At 41.1% G+C, this 19453-nt stretch overlaps 1 protein-coding gene across 2 annotated transcripts in view; it reads right to left on the bottom strand.

Moving 5' to 3' along the window:
- adcy8 (adenylate cyclase 8 (brain)) overlaps nucleotides 1-19453 on the bottom strand; it is a 247827-nt gene that overhangs the window by 35081 nt on the left and 193293 nt on the right. Inside the window, exons 8-11 of one of the 2 annotated variants that reach the window (XM_020467285.2) lie at nucleotides 12857-13054; nucleotides 6235-6335; nucleotides 5407-5608; nucleotides 659-748 (exon numbers count right to left, since the gene is read on the bottom strand). In XM_020467285.2, the coding sequence (XP_020322874.1) occupies nucleotides 659-748; nucleotides 5407-5608; nucleotides 6235-6335; nucleotides 12857-13054 (591 nt within the window). The remainder of the gene's footprint in view (nucleotides 1-658; nucleotides 749-5406; nucleotides 5609-6234; nucleotides 6336-12856; nucleotides 13055-19453) is intronic. The other variant, XM_020467284.2, reaches the window with a different exon arrangement.

Genomic DNA, 19453 nt, shown 5'->3' on the forward strand with positions numbered 1-19453 from the left:
AATTCATCTCAAAACTGTTCAATGGTTGAGGTCAGGGCTCTGTGCAGTCCAGTCAAGTTCTTTCACACTGATTTTGACAAACCATTCTGTATGGACATAGCTTTGTGCACATGGGCATTGTCATGCTGAAACAGGAATGGGCCTTCCCCAAACTGTTGCCACAAAGTTGGAAGCACAGAATCGTCTAGAATGTCATTGTATGCTGTAGAGTTAAGATTTCCCTTCACTGGAACTAAGGGGCCTAACTCGAACCATGACAAACAGCCCCAGTCCATTACTCCTAACTGTACAGCTGGCACTAAGCATTCGGACAGGTAGGGTTCTCCTGGCATCCGCCTAACCCAAATTCGTCCACCAGACTTTCCAGATGCACTGCTAGCTATGAATTCTATCTGAGGGTGTTTGCATGTTTCGGTAAAAATTCTAATAATGTCCCTTTTGGAATATTGGCAAGTAGAGGGGCTCCCCAGTGGGTGGGCCCAGGCACACATGTGCCTACATGGCTGGATAACATGTTATCTTAGTTGCACCCTGTGAAGTGTTCCCCTGAAATACTAAATAATGCCATGTTAATACCATATTGTTAGTACTGTAGTTAGTGTTACTACACAGATATAAAACCAACTTAATGTAAAGTTTTACTGTCTAGTACAGTTACCTCAGGGTAGAAGCAGATGTCAGGGATGGGGGTGGATGTGTTGAAGGTCTGGTTGCTGAAGGTGCTGGACTTGTCAAAATCACACCACAGCTGCAAGAGAGGAATAGAGAGAGATCAGTGTTGTACATTATTGTCTCTATAAATAATCAGTGTATGCATACTCGATCAGTGAATGAATACTCAAATACAGGCACGTGCAGAGAGCACGAGCACCTGCCCTACCACTCATCAAGTATATATATTTTATATACCATTGTCATTGTTGTTAGGAACACACTGCCCACAAGTCATCATGACATTGTCAAGTTCACCACCCACATCCCTACCCCATCCTGGTCAGCCCTGAATGGGGCTCACAGGCACCCGGTTGTGCCTTTTTTCCCAGCTTGCCCTGTACGGAGATATCCAAACATGCATGGCTTGATATGCGGTCACCAGTCAAGTGTCTGTAGCAAGCCACCTACAGTTGAAGTCGGAAGTTTACATACACCTAAGCTACATTTAAACTCAGTTTTTCACAATTCCTTACATTTAATCCTAGTAAAAATTCCCTGTTTTAGGTCAGTTAGGATCACCACTTTTTATTTCAGCTTTTACTTCTTTCATCACATTCCCAGTGGGTCAGACGTTTACATGCACTCAGTATTTGGTAGCATTGCATAATTTTTTAAAAACTTGGGTCAAACGTTTCGGGTTGCCTTCCACAAGCTTCCCACAATAACTTGGGTGAATTTTGGCCCATGCCTCCCGACGGAGCTGGTGTAACTGAGTCAGGTTTGTAGGCCTCCTTGACATTGTGTTTTAGTCAAATATTGTATTTGTTTGTGCTTCTTGTGGTCAACTTCTTGCAGTCAATTTGCAGTTTACAAATTATTTGTAATTATTTTCAGGCCCCCTAACCATCCACTCAAGAAAATTGTTGATGATCCCTGATTTACATCAGCAATATTCGGTATGGCTGGTATGGTATGGTATGGTATGGCTGGTTGCAACTGGACAAAGAGAGGATAGAGGAACAACAGGAGAGGGAGAGAGGTGAAGGAGAGAAAGATTAAGTTCAATACTACTTATTGGTAAAGCCAAGAGCCTACATGCAACAGAGAGGCAGAAAGATTTGGGGGGAAATTCTGACCCAAGTTATGAGTGAGTAAAAGGAACTTCAATCCCTTTTTATGCACTTTTCTCCCTCTACACATATTCTGACCTTGAACTTAAGCAAGGGTTAACACATGTGCCAGACAGATATTCCGTTTGGAGTGGAGTTTACAGAAATGGAGGTATGTCTACAGATATGCTGTATTCTGACCCTGACTTAATTCCACCACCTTTACACATGAGGAAACCATGAATAAGGTTGAGGAAACCATGAATAAGGTTGAGTGAACCTGTTGGTTCCAAGTAGAAAAACATCTACTTGCTGTTTTTCCCCCAATATAAATTACACAGTCATTTATAAATTGACAAGAGCAAGGTAATTTAGTAAACAGCAGAATGTATTAGTTGTCCTGCTTTCCCTATTTCACCATGTTCATGCTGCTTTTCTTTATTCTACAGCTACAAAACTCTTTCTCAATCAGTTCACTGTTGTGTGCCTCTAGGCTGTATGTGCTAAAAGCATACAGTACGTAGACCTTGCAACCTCGCAGACTAATGATGAGTATTTCACAAGCTTTGATGGAAGTAATGACTTGCAAGCAATGTTGTTTTGATCCTGAAAAGAGAAGAACATTGCCTGCAGAAGGTAAATTGCGGTCAGTAGGGTCAGCTGTGAATCTATTGCTGGGCAAAGAACCATTTGTAGAATTGAACTGGCCCAATACCATTGAGAACCCCTTACCAAACCAGCTCTGACTGTGCTGTGACGTTGTGAGGTTGGACACAGGTGTAGAGAAGAGACCAGGCAAGGAATCAGTGGTTAAGGATAAACATAAATACTTTACTGATAAAGTAGCTTCAGGATCACAGTACACTGTAAAAAACAAAAAAACACTAAGTCTCAAACTCACTCAGGAAACAAACACACGGTAAACAATTCAAGCTACTGCAAAGGAAACCAGAAAAAACAAACCTCTTTTAAAAGGGATATCATAATGAGTAATAGGACACACCTGAGTGTCGTTAATGTCTCTAGGACGGTCTCTGCCGCCCTCTGGTGACAGGTGGAACCATGACAGTACCACCCCTTCTAGGAGCAGCTCCAGTCGTGGAGCCAGGATGACCACCATGTAGTTTGTTGAAGTCCGAAACAAGTCCCGGATCCAGTTTGTCCCGGGCAGGCACCAAAGCCCGCTCCTCAGAACTGTAGCGCTCCCAGTCCACCAGGTACTGCAGGGTGCCTCGAACCTGACGAGCCTCCAACAGATGCCGGACAGTGTAGGCTGGGCGGCCATCCACAAGTCGAGGGGGCTGAGGGGCAGGTGTGGGGGGAGAGAAGGGACTGATCCTTACCATCTTGAGACAGGAAAGGATGGACAGACCCTCATAGACCTGGGAAGCTGGAGACGATAGGTGACCGGGTTGATGCGTCTCAGGATCTTGAATGGTCCTATGTAGCGTGGAGCAAGCTTCCGCGAGTCCACCCTTAAGGGAAGATCACAGGTGGAGAGCCACACCTGTTGACCCAGTCGTAGGAGCCAAACAGGCCTTTGGTGCCAGGTTTGCCTGGCGTTGGTGTCGGGCAGAAGAGTGGAGCAAGGAGGATCGCGCTCTGATCCAGGTGCGGTGACATTGTCGAATTAACGCCTCGGCTGATGGCACCTCCGTGTCGGCCTCTTGTTCCGAACTCACAATCGAATGGCGACAGTCCAGGGGACGAGTTCGGCAGTGTGTTATGTGCATATTCCGGCCAGACGAGAACTTGCTCCAGTTGCTGGCCTGAGTGGAGACGCAACAGCGGAGGAACTTCTCCAGCTCTTTATTGGCCTGTTCAGTTTAACCATTAGAACACAGAGGAGAGACTCAACGACGCCCCCAACAATGAGCAGAAGGCCTTCCAATACCGTGTGACGAACTGGGGCACACAATTTTAGACAATGTCCTGGGGAAGTCTGTGTAGTCGAAAGACATGGGTAATAATAAGATCAGCGGTATCCTTCGCTGAGGGAAACTTGGGTAAGGCGAGGAAATGGGGAACCGATCCATGACCACCAGAATAGTGGTAAGCCCTTGGGATTGAGGTAACACTGTGATAAATTCTACGGACAGGTGGACAGAATTTCTGCCTCAGGAACTCCAGTGTGTCACGCCCTGGCGTTAGTTATCTTTGTTTTCTTTATTATTTTGGTTAGGTCAGGGTGTGACATGGGGGATTTATGTGTTTTGTCTGGTCTAGGGTTTTTTGTTTGTTTATGGGGCTGTTTCCTTTCTAGGTAGTTTGTAGATCTATGGTTGCCTAGATTGGTTCTCAATTAGAGGCAGCTGTCTATCATTGTCTCTGATTAGGAACCATATATAGGCAGCCATATTCTGTGGGTATTTTGTGGGTGATTGTCTTCTGTCATTGCACCAGATAGGACTGTTTCGGTTTTCACTTTTGTTGTTTTGTAGTGTTCTCGTTTATCGTCGATATTAAAGATGTTGAACACTAACCACGCTGCATTTTGGTCCTCCTCTCCTTCAGCGGAAGAAAACCGTTACAGTGTCTGATTAACCCATGGATGCCCAGTTAATTTAGAGGAGTGTCCCCATTGTAGCACTTGAGAACGGGCTGATCGTGGAACATAAAGTGGGACCCATGCTGGAGTCAGGTTCTTGGGTCCCGGCTTGTCATACCGTGGTCCCAATACTCCATATCACAGTGGCCACAATGCATGAGCTGGGGATGTTGAGTTCCTCTCCTCATTAGAGACATTGTGTTACCGGGACAAGGTGTCTGCTTTCTGATTCTTGGATCCTGGGCGATAGGCTAGTGTGAAATCGAACCTGTTAAAAAACAACTTTTGGCTTCTTGAATAGAGACCAAGTTCTTATAGTCCTTCCAGATCATGAAAGGACCTTAATCATATAGAAAATGTGTGGGCAGAACTGAAAAAGCATGTGCGAGCAAGGAGGCCTACAAACCTGACTGTTACACCAGCTCTATCAGGAGGAATGGGCCAAAATTCACCCAACATATTGTGGGAAGGTTGTGAAAGGCTACCGTAAATGTTTGACCCAAGTTAAACAATTTAAAGGCAATGCTACCAAATACTAATTGAGTGTATGTAAACTTCTGACCCACTGGGAAAGTGATGAAAAAGCTGAAATAAATCATTCTCTCTACTATTATTCTGACATGACCTAAGACAGGGACTTTTTACTAGGATTAAATGTCAGGAACTGTGAAAAAACTGAGTTTAAATGTATTTGGCTAAGGTGTATATTGCATCTTTATTGTTATTTTATTGAGTTATTTATTTAGTAAATATTTTCTTAACTCTTTCTTGAACTGCATTGTTAAGGACTTGTAAGTAAGCATTTCACGTTAAGGTTACACCTGTTGTATTCGGCTCGTGTGACAAAGAAAATTTATTTTATTTGACTTTTTATTCTATTCTATTTGAGAATAGAGAATTATTTAAGTAAATTGCAAATGTGCCAATATATTTGGCCACAACTGTATACTGTGCAAATCTCTTTTTTTTATAGAACAGTAACGGAGAGCATGCTACAATAAACCTAACTTAGGAAACAGGCATTTGTGGTTAGAGAATGGAGGCCGGCCACCATCTTTATGCACATCTGCTGTGTAAATGTCTGGCTAAACTCACAATGTTGATCATGGCCGCCAGGAAGTTGATGAGGATGGAGACAAAGACGATGACGTTGCGGGCCATGTAGGTCTCATTGATCCAGCAGCAGGACTTTCGCAGGACCAACGGCAGACACTTGTAGTCCTCCGCCGTGGTCACCAGGACTAGGAATGAGTGCAGGACGATGAGCACGGAAAACTGGATCACCATGGTAACCATCCTGCAGACATGAGCAATGGAAGGTAGATAAAGTGATCCAATCGCAGCCCTGGACAATAACACTAAGGCCGCTGAAAAATGTATGGCGACAGTATAATGTTTCAATTAAATACTGGTGAAAACAGTGAAAAGAGTTGGTGATGTGATTGTTGCAGCAACGTTGAAGGTGGGAAAGCATTAATCACATAATGGGATTTGATTGAACTATAGATGACTCCTGACAGTTGGAGACTGTCAAGACTATGTGCCATTGTCTCTTCATTCTTACTCAACCGCATTGCCATGGGTGGAGTCATCACTCCATCTGACGTAAGACAATAGACCAGTGAAACAAACTAGAGCACGCCATTATCTAAACCAATTAAAAATGTTATTGAATTGGGAATGGAAAACTGTAGCGCACTTAAAATGAGTGTGCACTTATAAGTAGTATCCTTATTCTAAGTGTATATATCAGGAGTCGACCTCATCCACTTTCCTCTCCCCCACCCCTAGGAGTTCAGTGTTGCAATATTCTGGTAACTTTCCAAAAATGCCCAGGTTTTCTAGAAATCCAGGTTGAACAATTCCTGGAAACTGTAGGAATATTACCGGAATTCTGCAATCCTACAGCTGTCCCTCTATTACCTGGCAGAAGGCAGCAGGCTCTGAATGGCCGTGATGAAGATGAGCACGATGAAGGCGCACACCAGGTTGGACTTGAACACTTCGTCCCTCATTTGGGAATACTGCACAGTGAAGGGAAGGGAGAAGGAAAGACAAGAAAAGAAGAGAGAGGGGTTTAAGAGACATACAAGGCCATATGAAAATCTCTAGCTCCACATTTCAATGCCACGACAGACACAGTCACGTCACAGTTCCACCACAAGCGTTAGAGAGATCAAGGTAGAAATAGGAGAGCAGAAGGAGGTTAGCTGGGGATTCTGGGGATGAGGCAGAGGTTGGGTACTGTAAAGTGATTATTCAAGAAGCAAGATACTAAACCACCACAACCACAACTAGTTAAGGTCACTGAACAAAGAGGAAAACTCCATGTACGAATGGTGTTTGGATTTTGTGTGTACAGTTTGTTATGTTTGGCAATACTGTCAAAACAAATGCATTTGCAAGGGCTGTTAGCATTAGCAGCGGTGGCAAGCGATGCTAGATACTAGTAGCATCTGCTAGCTAATATACTGTCCACGCCTTCACATATCGTTGCCGGTGAGTCACCATGCAGAGCTGGCTGACATGTATGAGAAATCTCTGTCCTATAATTACTGGATTTGCTCTTTGACCTCTCGCACCATGACACCCTATTAGGTTATTATAGTATTAACTATTAACTATACTGAACAAAAATGTAAACACAACATGCAACAATTTCAATGATTTTACTGAGTTACAGTTCAAATAGGGAAATAAGTCAACTGAAGTAAATTCATTAGGCCTTAATCTATGTATTTCACATGACTGGGCAGGGGCATAGCCATGGGTGGGCATGGGAGGGCACAGGCCCATCCACTTGAGAGACTGTCCCACCCCCTGGGTAGCAAGGCCAGCCAATCATGAGTTTTTGCCCAAGAAATAGCTTTATTACAAACATAAATACTCAGTTACATCAGCTGTCCGGTTTGCTGGTCTCAGGTGCAGATGACGCCAGATATGGAGGTCCTGAGGTCGGTTGGACGTACAGCCAAATTCTCTAAAACGATGTTGGAGGCGGTTTATGGTAGAGAAATTAACATTCAATTATCTGGCAAAAACTCTGGTGGACATTCCTACAGTCAGCATGCCAAACAAAAATGAGATATCTGTGGCATTGTGTTGTGTGACAAAACTGCACATTTTAGAGTGGCCTTTTAATGTCCCCAGCACAAGGTGCATCTGTGTCATGCCGTTTAATCAGATTCTTGATATGCCACACCTGTCAGGTGGATGGATTACCTTGGAAAAGGAGAAATACTCACTAACAGGGATGTAATCAAATCTGGGCACAACATTTGAGAGAAATAAGCTTTTTGTGCCTGTGGAACATTTCCGGGATGTTTAATTTCAGCTCATGAAATCATGAGTCCAACACTACATGTTGCGTGTATATTTTTGTTCAGTATACAACTGAAACGAAAAATAATTTTAACAAAAAAACATAACATGTTCAGTTAAAAAAAATTAAAAATAAACATTTCTGTTGGGCAAAATTCAAATGGGGTTTTCTAACTATTTTTCGAATGGGATTTTCAAGCTTCTGAATCTGGCACGTCCTATTGAGATTGGACGCGTTTAAATGATAAGGCTCAAGCAACCGACTAAACGAAAGTTGAGGAGTGAAATTGGGGGAGCTGCGACAGCCAAAAGTCAGACACTAATGTGGTTTTCCAACAGCAAAGCTCTGATCAAAATGATAGTATTGCCATTGTTTATAAAAGTACCCCCATATCACACACACAAACTGAAATAATGTGTGTACATTTTACAATCAATTAGTGAGAGGGAGAAAGAGACTCAAATATCATATTCATTTGTATCTATCCAGACACAATCACAAACTAAACCATAAACCCTACTCCTTATGCACTTGGAGATTATTCGTCACATGCTTCCTAAACTACAGGTGTTGTTCCAACAGTATAGAGTTAAAGATAGACTTTGTAAAAATCATTTAAAAAAAGAAAGTGACAAGGAATAAATACACTGCGAATAACAATAACATTTTTTTTTAAACATGGCTATAGAGGGAGTACCAGTGCCGAGTCGATGTACAGGGGTACGAGGTAATTGACGTAGCTATATACATATAGTAGGGGTATAGTGACTAGGCAATAGGATAGATAGACAGTAGCAGCAGTGTATGTGGTGAGTATGAACGTGTGTGTGTGTGTAGCGTCAGTATGCATGTGTGTGTCTGTATGTATGTGTGTGTATTAAGCAACATGGTGAAACTTCCACATAGCCTATCAGAGGGCTATTACCATATTTCTTACACCTGTCAAATCCTCTCAGATCTCCACAAGTGCAAAAGGCATAGGGTTTAGGAGTCTATTAGGGATTGGGCCCATGTCTTTGATCACATTTGCATGGGTCAAACAAGAAAACCCTAACGATTGGTTGACTATAGAACCTCCCACAATGTAAGCCATGGCTGCAGGATGAAGTTGGTGAAGAGCAACTGCAGAAACTTGCAGGCACAACTTCATGACCTTTGATCACATGGTTTTTGTAAAGTTCATACTTGCGCCTACATGTCGACTGTATCTCCATAATGCAACACACTTTGAAAGGCGGTGACCGATTTGACAAAAGTGATCTGCTTGAACACGCCCATTGACTTTATAATTTAAAGGTAGACTCAACAAGATGATGTTGCCAAGAGCAGCAAAGCAGATATTGGGCAAGTTCGAGCGGATATATTTTGTCTAGTCGGAGACCATCGTTGGTCACTGCCTTTCAAAGTGTCTTGCATTATGGGAATAAACATTTTCCAACTTGTGCCTACATGTTGACTGCATGAACGTGACAGAAACCATGTGATCAGGTCATGCCGTTTTTGATGAAGTCGCCTTCAAGTCACTACAGTTGCTTCTCACCAACTGCACCATGCAGCCAACGCCTGGTTAGTGAGAGTCATTATTTGTCAACCAATATTTAGGGTGTTTTTGGTTTACCCATGTGACCAAAGATGTGACTGAAACCGTAACCGTCTCAATTCTAAAGCTACAGGCAGAACAGGGGATACAAATAAAATTATATTCGAGACCTCTCTCTAACCAATTAATTGTACACACATTATGTTTTCAGTTTGTGAGTGTGAGTTTATTTCTACATTTATAAAGAACAACCTTTATAAACAATAGCAGCTATGTTGACACTGCCTTGTTGGTTGGAAAACCCCTACAGTGTCCGACTTTTGACTGTCGCAGATGAAACTTTCCCCGACTTCACTCCTCGACTTTCGTCTAGTTGCCTTCATTAGCGTTACTACTCGAACACACCCGATGAGTTGAGCATGACACAAGACTCTCACAGTCACACAGTATCTGCGCAGGTGAAAGGGTGCACTTCACGCTGCTACAACACGGTAGCTCCGGGACTAAGAGAGTGGAGAAGTTTAGCCTCTTACTGTGGACATTGACCCACTACTACTGTTTACTTTGTGCATCTCGCTGAGTCTACCTTTAAACCTACCCTATGACCTGACAAATTCCCTTATGCATTACTGCCCCAGAGTGGCAAGATGTGACATCCCCAGAAAAGCAAAAACACATAAAGGGCTCCTAGTCACCCACACATAGGCAAACTTTCTGTCCCTAACACTAAATAATATAAAAATGAGTAAATCAGATCTGAAAACAAACTACTTTATAAATCTTAAAATGAATAGAAATAAAAACTAATATAAAAACAAAAACTATTTTAACCTTGACACACTGCCCCCTTTCTCTCTGTCTCTTCCTCAAAGGGTGCTGGGGAAATTAGAAAGAGGATGCTTCATGTTTGTCACAACTAGACCAAAAATAAGGACATTCAAAAGCAACTCACTGGGCATTGGGCAGAAACGAACCGAAAGGGGGTGGGGACTTGAAATGTTTAGCTTAAGATGGTTGCAAAATAAAAGGGAAACACGGGTAAGGGGCAAAGGTCAACTGAAAAGGTCAAGGGTGTAGAAAAGTGACTTTAGTCATGGAACAAAAAGTAAGAAGGAAAAATAAACAGTGAAAAAGCTGAACATGTCAACTTTTTCAACAAGGTATTAAAGGAGAACAGGTCCATGGCATGGATATTTGGTCATGAGTAAACTTAAAGGGATTCTTCATTCTTGGAAAAGTCAAATCAGCCTTTTGGTAAAAAACATTTTAGCTATCTACCCTAAAATTATCTGTAAAAAAATGATCAAGTTATTCTCTGAATTATTTCAATTAGATATCAGTCCTTGATCCAAATACACTGTAAGTATAACATCTGTGCAGTTTTAAAAGGTATTTCTGAATTGAATTATATTCGCCTTTAGGATAGTTTTCAAATAATGTATGCAGATGCTAGATCTGATCTAACAGAAGCCAAAATATGCCATGCTGCAAAATGAGGACTAAAGGCCTGTATTCAAACCAATGCAGATCAACAACATTGCACAGGAATTTAATATTTATACTATATCGGAAGTATAACTGCGGTAACAGAAAACAAATCACAACTCCTACTTTCCCTGGCACTGTTTTCAAATGGAAACATTTAAGCATTTGTGGCACAAATTCCATTCAAGTCATGGTACCGATATTAGCATATTTAGAGCATCATTTCCAAATCATATGAAGAACCTAAAATTGATTGTCAAGCTCAACAAAATCACTTACAGATTATTTGAACAGAATCTGTGAAAAATTCTAATATCGGTACCAGGACTTGAATGGGATTTGTGCCACACGTTAGCGTTTGGAAATAGCAGTTTGTAATTTTAGGGTGGCAGGTAGCCTAGCTGTTAGGGTGTTGGGCCAGTAACTGAAAGGTTGTTGGTTTGAATACCCTAGCTGACAAGGTGAAAATCTGTTGCTGTGTCCATGAGCAATGCACTTAATCCTAAATTGCTCCTGGGTGTGCTGACCTACTATGGCTGACCCTGTAAAACACCACGTCACTGCACCCACAGTTGAAGTCAGAAGTTTACATACACCTTAACTAAATATATTTAAACACAGTTCCTGACATCTAGTCCTAGTAAAAATTCCCTGTCTCAGGTCAGTTAGGATCACCACTTTATTTTAAGAATGTGAAATGTCAGAATAATAGTAGAGAATGATTTATTTCAGCTTTAATTTGGAACATCACATTCCCAGTGGGTCAGAAGTTTACATACCCTCAATTAGTATTTGGTAGAATTGCCTTTAAATTGTTCAACTTGGGTCAAACGTTTAAGGTAACCTTCCACAAGCTTCCCACAATAAGTTGGGTGAATTCTGTCCCATTCCTCCTGAAACAGCTGGTGTAACTGAGTCAGGTTTGTAGCCCTCCTTGCTCGCATACACCTTTTCAGTATGCTTGGGGTCATTGTCCATTTGTAAGACCCATTTGCTAACAAGCTTTAACTTCCTGACTGATGTCAAGAGATGTTGCTTCAATATGTCCACATCATTTTCCTACCTCATGAAGCCATCTATTTTGTGAAGTGCTCCAGTACTTGCGTACTATTGTTTGTACAGATGAACGTGGTACTTTCAGGCATTTGGAAATTGCTCCCAAGGATAAACCAGACTTGTAGAGGGCTACACATTTTTACTGAGGTCTTGGCTGATTTTTGATTTTCCCATGACGGCATGCAAAGAGGCACTGAGTTTGAAGGTAAGGCCTTGAAATACATCCACAGGTACACCTCCAATTGACTCAAATTATGTCAATTAGCCTGTCAGAAGCTTCTGAAGCCATGACATCATTTTCTGGAATTTTCCAAGCTGTTTAAAGGCACAGTCAACTTAGTGTATGTAAACTTCTGACCCACTGGAATTGTGATACAGTGAATAAGTGAAATAATCTGTCTGTAAACAATTGTTGGAAAAATTACTTGTCATGCCCAAAGTAGATGTCCTAACCAACTTGCCAAAACTATAGTTTGTTAACAAGAAATTTGTGGAGTGGTTGAAAAACAAGTTTTAATGACTCCAACCTAAGTGTATGTAAACTTCCAACTTCAACTGTGTGTGTGTGTAGTATTTTATATATATATATATATATATATATATTTGTTGGCTGGTACCGCAGTTGCACATCTGAATCACAGGTTCGTAGTCACAGTCAATCGTAGTGCAATGTCATTTATCGACATTGGTTTGAATCCCAACCTATAAGACTATTACTGTGTGTTGTATTGATCAATCCAATTTTAAGCAATAGAATATTCATTGTGGCGTGACTCCTAACTTCAGTTTAAATAACATTTTCACTTAGTCATGCATTGATGTCAATGGGAGACTAAGAGAGAATTTGACTTAAAGTAGAAGTTAGAAATTTTTTATACAAATAGATTAATTTACAAATAAAATATTTCTCAATGTATTTCTTTTGATTGCTTTCTCTCAAAAATTAATGTGACGTGACCCATGCAAGTGTGCAGTTTTATGTTTCTTAAGAAATGAAAAACATGCTTCTATATTAGTGAGGGAGTTGGTAGGTGAAGTTCCTTTAGCTTACTCATGATAAAAAAAACAAATAAATGATTCTGAAATTGATATCTACTATAGATGTTAACTTAAAAGAGGAAATCTGTCTTAACCCCAGCTACCTTTTCTTCCAGGCTGGAGTCTTTAAACATCAGTGAGAAAGGCTTGATATGCGCTCTTCTCAACTTATCACCACTCCGTAAGTCGATGGCACTCTCTATTCCCTTGTTAATTTCCTCAGGACCAGAGTGGATATGCAAAGCTTGTGCGAGATGGTTTGGAAGCAGATTTATAGAATTTCTTGTTAGGGCAGCCAGAGTCTAGGGGAAAGCACATGCAAATATAATACATCTACCGGTCCTGTTTAAATTTGGTTACAAAAATAAGAAAACATACATACACAAATTATAAAAACTCTAGCTAAACCAAAATGCAATAGTGTCGATTAAATAGACAGGCTCAGAAGTGAATGCATCTCAAACACATTCATTTAAATATTTCTGTGACGGCAACAGTTGTGACAACAACAAAAAAGCTCACGTACACACAGGTAGAATACAGTTGTCTAGAATACTTAATGATCAGTATATTGCACATAACAATACAAAAGAAACAACAACAAAAAAACGAATCTTACCAAATTAACAAAAACATTGTAAAAAAATGTTGAGTGACAAACATGGAGATAGCATACACATCATTTCCTAATTAATATAAAAAATATTCAAAACTCCACAACATTCTTTAACAAAGCTTCTACTGACAATGACTCAATTCCTACTGACTCTGACTCAACATGCTGAAAAAACTCCTACTGATACTGAAACAACGTCTACTGAGAATGACTCAACTCCTAACCCTTACTGAGACCGACTTAACTCCTATGGGCACTGACTTAACTCCTGCTGACTCAACTCCTACTGGGAATGACTCAACTCCTATTGAGACTAACTCAACTATTACTAACATTGACTCAACTCCTATTGACAATGACTCAACTCATACTGAGAATAACTAACAACAATACAATTCTTACTGTGACTGAGAGTGTCCTAATATGCAATCTCCACCAGCCCATAGATAAGGAACTTGTCAGGATGAGACAAACAGCTTTTCTGGTACTGGTGAAATTATGCATCAGCATAATTTTTATGGATACACTGTATATATAAACTCAGCAAAAAAAGAAATCTCTTTTTCAGAACCCTGTCTTTCAAAGATAATTAGTAAAAATCCAAATAACTTCACAGATCTTCATTGTAAATCTTCATTATTAAACACTGTTTCCCATGCTTGTTCAATGAACCATAAACAATTCATGAACATGCACCTGTGGAACAGCTTACAGATGGTAGGTAATTAAGGTCACAGTTATGCTCATCTGCATGAACGTGCCTTAGGCATGCTGCAAGGAGGCATGACGACTGCAGATGTGGCCAGGGCAATAAATTGAAATGTCCGTATTGTGAGACGCCTAAGAAAGCGCTACAGGGAGACAGAACGGACAGCTGAATGTCCTCGCAGTGGCAGACCACGTGTAACAACACCTGCACAGGATCGGTACATCCGAACATCACACCTGTGGGACAGGTACAAGATGGCAACAACAACGCACCATCCGTCCATCAGTGCTTAGACTGTCCGCAATAGGCCTGTTGTAAGGCAGGTCCTCACCGGCAACAACGTCGCCAATGGGCACAAACCCACCGTTGCTGGACCAGACAGGACCGGTCAAAAAGTGCTCTTCACTGACACGTCACGGATTTGTCTCACCAGGGGTGGTGGTCGGATTCGAGTTTGTCGTCGAAAGGAATGAGCGTTACAGCGAGGCCTGTACTCTGGAGCGGGATCGATTTGGAGGTGGAGGGCCCATCATGGTCTGGGGCGGTATGTCACAGCATCATCGGACTGAGCTTGTTGTCATTGCAGGCAATCTCAGCGCTGTGTGTTACAGGGAAGAAATCCTCCTCATGTGGTACCCTTCCTGCAGGCTCATCCTGACATGACTCATTTTATGTGCGTGATTAGCTGCAAGACAGGAATGGCAGTGTTCTGCCATGGCCTGCGAAGAGCCCGGATCTCAATCCCATTGAGCAAGTCTGGGAACTGTTGGATCGGAGGGTGAGGGCTCAGGCCATTCCCCCCAGAAATGTACAGGAACTTTCAGGTGCCTTGCTGGAAGAGTGGGGTAACATCTCACAGGAGGAGATGCACTGCAGTAGTTAACCTTTCGCGTGTAGGGGGCAGTATTTTCGTTTTTGGCAAAAAAACATACCCATTTGAAACTGCCTATTTCTCTGCCCCAGAAACTAGAATATGCATATAATTGACAGATTAGGATGGAAACGCTCTAAAGTTTCCAAAACTGTAAAAATATTGTCTGTGAGTATAACAGAACTGATATTGCAGGCAAAAACCTGAGGAAAATCCAATCAGGAAGTGCCTCCTATTTTGAAACCTCTCTGTTCCTATGCATGCCTATCCTCCATTTAAAGGGATATCAACCAGATTCCTTTTTCTATGGCTTCCCTAAGGTGTCAACAGTCTTTAGACATAGTTTCAGGCTTTTATTTTGAAATATATATTTTAAAAACAACCTGAGGATTGATTATAAAAAACATTTGACATGTTTCTGTGGACATTATGGATATTATTTGGAATATACGTCCGCGTTGTCGTGACCGCTCTTTCCTGTGGATTTCTGAACATAACGCGACAAACAAATGGAGGTATTTTGGGTATAAAAATCATCTTTATGGAACAAAAGGAACATTTGTTGTGTAACTGGGAGTCTCGTGAGTGAAAACATACGAAGATCAAAGGTAAACGATTTAATTTGATTGCTTTTCTGATTTTCGTGACCTAGCTACTTAATGCTTAGTGTACATCATGTTATGTTATCGAAAACTTACAAAGGCTATGATTGCTTTCGCTGTAAAGCATAATTTCAAAATCTGAGACGACAGGTGGATTAACAAAAGGCTAAGCTGTGTTTTGCAATAATGCACTTGTGATTTCATGAATATGAATATTTTTTTGTAATATTATCTGCCTGTGGCGCTATGCTATTCAGCGGTTGCTGATGAAAATGATCCCGCTAACGGGATGGGTAGCGTCAAGAAGTTAATGCAGCTGGTGGCCAAACCAGATACTGACTGTTACTTTTGATTTTGACCCCCCTTTGTTCAGGGATACATTATTCCAGTTCTGTTAGTCACATGTCTGTGGAATGAACTTGTTCAGTTTATGTCTCAGTTGTTGAATCATTTAAATAACTTAAGTGTGCTGAAAATAAACGCAGTTCACAGTGAGAAGATGTTTCTTTTTTTGCTGATTTATATCTTCAGTGTTTGCTTTTTGGGATTTTAGGCTTCTGTATAAGCACTTTGTGACATCTGCTGATGTAAAAAGGGCTTTATAAATAAATGTGATTTGAGTCAATCTCAGTAAGAGTTGAGTCATTGTCAGTAGAGGTAAAGTCGTTCTCATTAACTTCTTATGGTATAGGGGACGCTTTTGCGTCCCACTTGGAAAAAAAACAGGGAAAATGCAGCGCGGCAAATTCAAATAATGATTTAAATATCAAACATTTATTAAATCACCCATGTAAGATACTCAAAGCTACACTCGTTGTGAATCCAGCCCACATGTCAGATTTTAAAAAGCTTTTCAGCGAAAGCATAAGAAGCTATTATTTGATGATAGCACAATGTCAACAAAGAGAGTAGCATATTTCAACCCTGCAGGCGCTACACAAAACGCATAAAAAAAATATAAAACATGCATTACCTTTGACGAGCTTCTTTTGTTGGCACTCCAATATGTCCCATAAACATAACAATTGGTCCTTTTGTTCGATTAATTCCGTCCATATATATCCAAATGTCAATTTATTTGACGCGTTTGATCCAGAAAAAAACAGTTGCCCAAAAAACATTTCAAAAGTTGCCTATAAACTTGGCCAAAATATTTTACTACTTTTGTAAATACAACTTTAGGTATATTTAAACGTTAATAATCGATCAAATTGTAGACGGGGCTATCTGTGTTCAATACAGCAAGTAAACAAACCATGCTCCTTTTTAAGTCTTGTGCAACTCAATAGTGTAATGTTGTTCCAGGATGTGCTTCTTCTTCGTTGCACAAATGAATAACCTCAACAAAATTCCAAAGACTGGTGACATCCAGTGGAAGCGGTAGGAACTGAAAACAGGTTCCTATGAAATATCCCTTGGCAAAGACATCTCAGGGAACATTGAGGCAAAAAAAATAAAACATTCTGAACAGTTATCCTCTGGGTTTTGCCTGCTACATAAGTTCTGTTATACTCAGACATGATTCAAACAGTTTTAGAAACTTCAGAGTGTTTTCTATCCACATCTACTAATAATATGCATATCTTATATTCCTGGCATGAGTAGCAGGAAGTTGAAATTGGGCACGCTATTTATCCAAAAGTGAAAATGCTGCCCCCTATACCTTAAGAGGTTTAAAGAGAGTCAATCTCAGTAAGAGTTGATTCAGTCTCAGTAGGTCAGTCTGTGTCAGTAGGAGTTGAATCAGTAGAAGTTGAGTCGATCTCAGTGAGTTTTGCATCAGCCTCAGTCGGAATCCATTCACTCTCCAAGATCCCTTCTATTCTTTCCTCCTATACAAGATCCCTTAATTCATCCTTTCCTTGCTTCGTTTCCTTTCCCGCTTTCCTACATCCCTTTCTATCCTCACTCTGTTTCTTCACCTCCCCGCTCTTGCTGTCCTAGCGGACTTTCTTCCAATAATTTCCTGGGGTATGACAGTTAAACTAAACACATGAGGCATTTACATTCTTCAAGAATCAATGTTTAAGTGTTATAGCGATCCTCTCAATATGAGCCACGTTACAATTCTCACCAAGTGAGTTAACCCTATTGGCGCAATGCGTTTCCCTTAGACGAATATAGAATACCATTTAGCAGATGTTTTTATCCAAACCAATTAAGAGTAGTGAATTCATAAATTTTCACACTTGTCTCCCATGGGAATCGAATCCACAAACCTTGTGTTGCAAGTGCCTTGCTCTTAGGGTTGCACATTTTGGGGAAAATTCAGATGTGGAAAATTACCGTGGGAATTAACAGGAATATATGCAAATTAAAATGAATACCATTTAAATAGATGTTTTTTGCATTGGATATATTTACCATATCATATGGAGACAGAAACATAAACCTTTTAAATTATCATAAGTAGACATAATTGCAAATTATTAAATCCTTCCAATAGAAATTTAAAAAACGATTTAGTTAGTAATTGATTTGGCTCTTCACATTGGATGATTTCACTGAACAAGAAAATAAAGGGAATATTGAATGATCCCCAATGATCCATTGCATCTCCCAAAAATGTTTTCAACATACATCTGTAAATTCATACTAAAGCTTTGGTTGTCTTCCTCTCAGGCTTCCATGTCTTCTCCCTGGACCTGCTCAGATGGCTCAAATTTGCCCAGATGGCCACCAATTTTTCAACCCTTGTATTGGTCAACCTGTTGCATGCTTTGGTGTGTGTGTTCCCAAATAAGGACCAGTTGCGCTCTGAGGTTGCTGACGTTGGTGGGATTTGGAGGATGGAGGCAACAGGGGAAAGAGCCTCAGATCCACAAAGTCCCTTCCACCAGGTGGCTGATGAGATATGTTGGCACGACTGCCATATTGCATCTCCATCCCAAAGCTCTTGCTTGGAAGTGTATTTCACCAGACTGTCAAGAACCTTGTCCTTATCCAGGCCAAGGTGGCGAGACACGGTAGTGATGACACCATAGGCCTTGTTTTCTGAACCAGACAGGATGATCTTGCCAGCATACTTGGGGTCCAACATGTACGCTGTGGCGTGTATGGGCTTCAAGCAGAAGTCTTCACACTTTTTGATGTATTTCATAACTGCAGTTTCCTCTGCTTGGAGCAGCAGTGAAGTGGGCAGGGCAGTACGGATTTCAGGCAGGATGGCATTGTCTCCCTCAATCTGTGCAATGGCTACTGCTATAGGTTTCAGGCTGCTTACCAATCTCTCCCAAAATACATCATTCAGAAGGATCCTCTTGATGGGGCTGTCCATATCGGTAGACTGTGATATGGCAATTTCTTGGAGAGACTCCGTCCCCTCCAGGAAACTGTCAAACATTGCTGGGCAGCTGCAATGTGGTGCTCTTATTCTTTTCACTTTGCTTGGTAAGGTAATAAATTGATGACCCTTCACATACCTAACCATTTCCTTGGCTCTCTTGTAGAGTGTATCCATTGTTTTCAGTGCCATGATGTCCTTGAGGAGAAGGTTAAATGCATAAGCAGCACAGCCAATAGGTGTGATGTGAGGGTAGGACTCCTCCACTTTAGACCAAGCAGCCTTCATGTTCGCAGCATTGTTTGTCACCAGTGCAAATACCTTCTGTGGTCCAAGGTCATTGACTGCCTTCAGCTCATCCGCAATATAGAGACCGGTGTGTCTGTTGTCCCTTGTCTGTGCTCTTGTAGAATACTGGTTGAGGGATGGAGATGATGTCGTTAATTATTCCTTGCCCACAAGCATTCGACAACCCATCATAGATGATTGCAATACAGTCTGCTTTCTCTACGATTTGCTTGACCGTCACTTGAACTCTGTTGAACTCCAGAAAATGTGTAGATAAAGCATGTCTGGTTGGAGGGGTGTATGCTGGGGGAAGAACATTCAGAAATCTCTTC

Source organism: Oncorhynchus kisutch, linkage group LG30 (assembly GCF_002021735.2).
Source record: "Oncorhynchus kisutch isolate 150728-3 linkage group LG30, Okis_V2, whole genome shotgun sequence".
In the NCBI taxonomy this organism is placed as follows: Eukaryota; Metazoa; Chordata; class Actinopteri; order Salmoniformes; family Salmonidae; genus Oncorhynchus; species Oncorhynchus kisutch.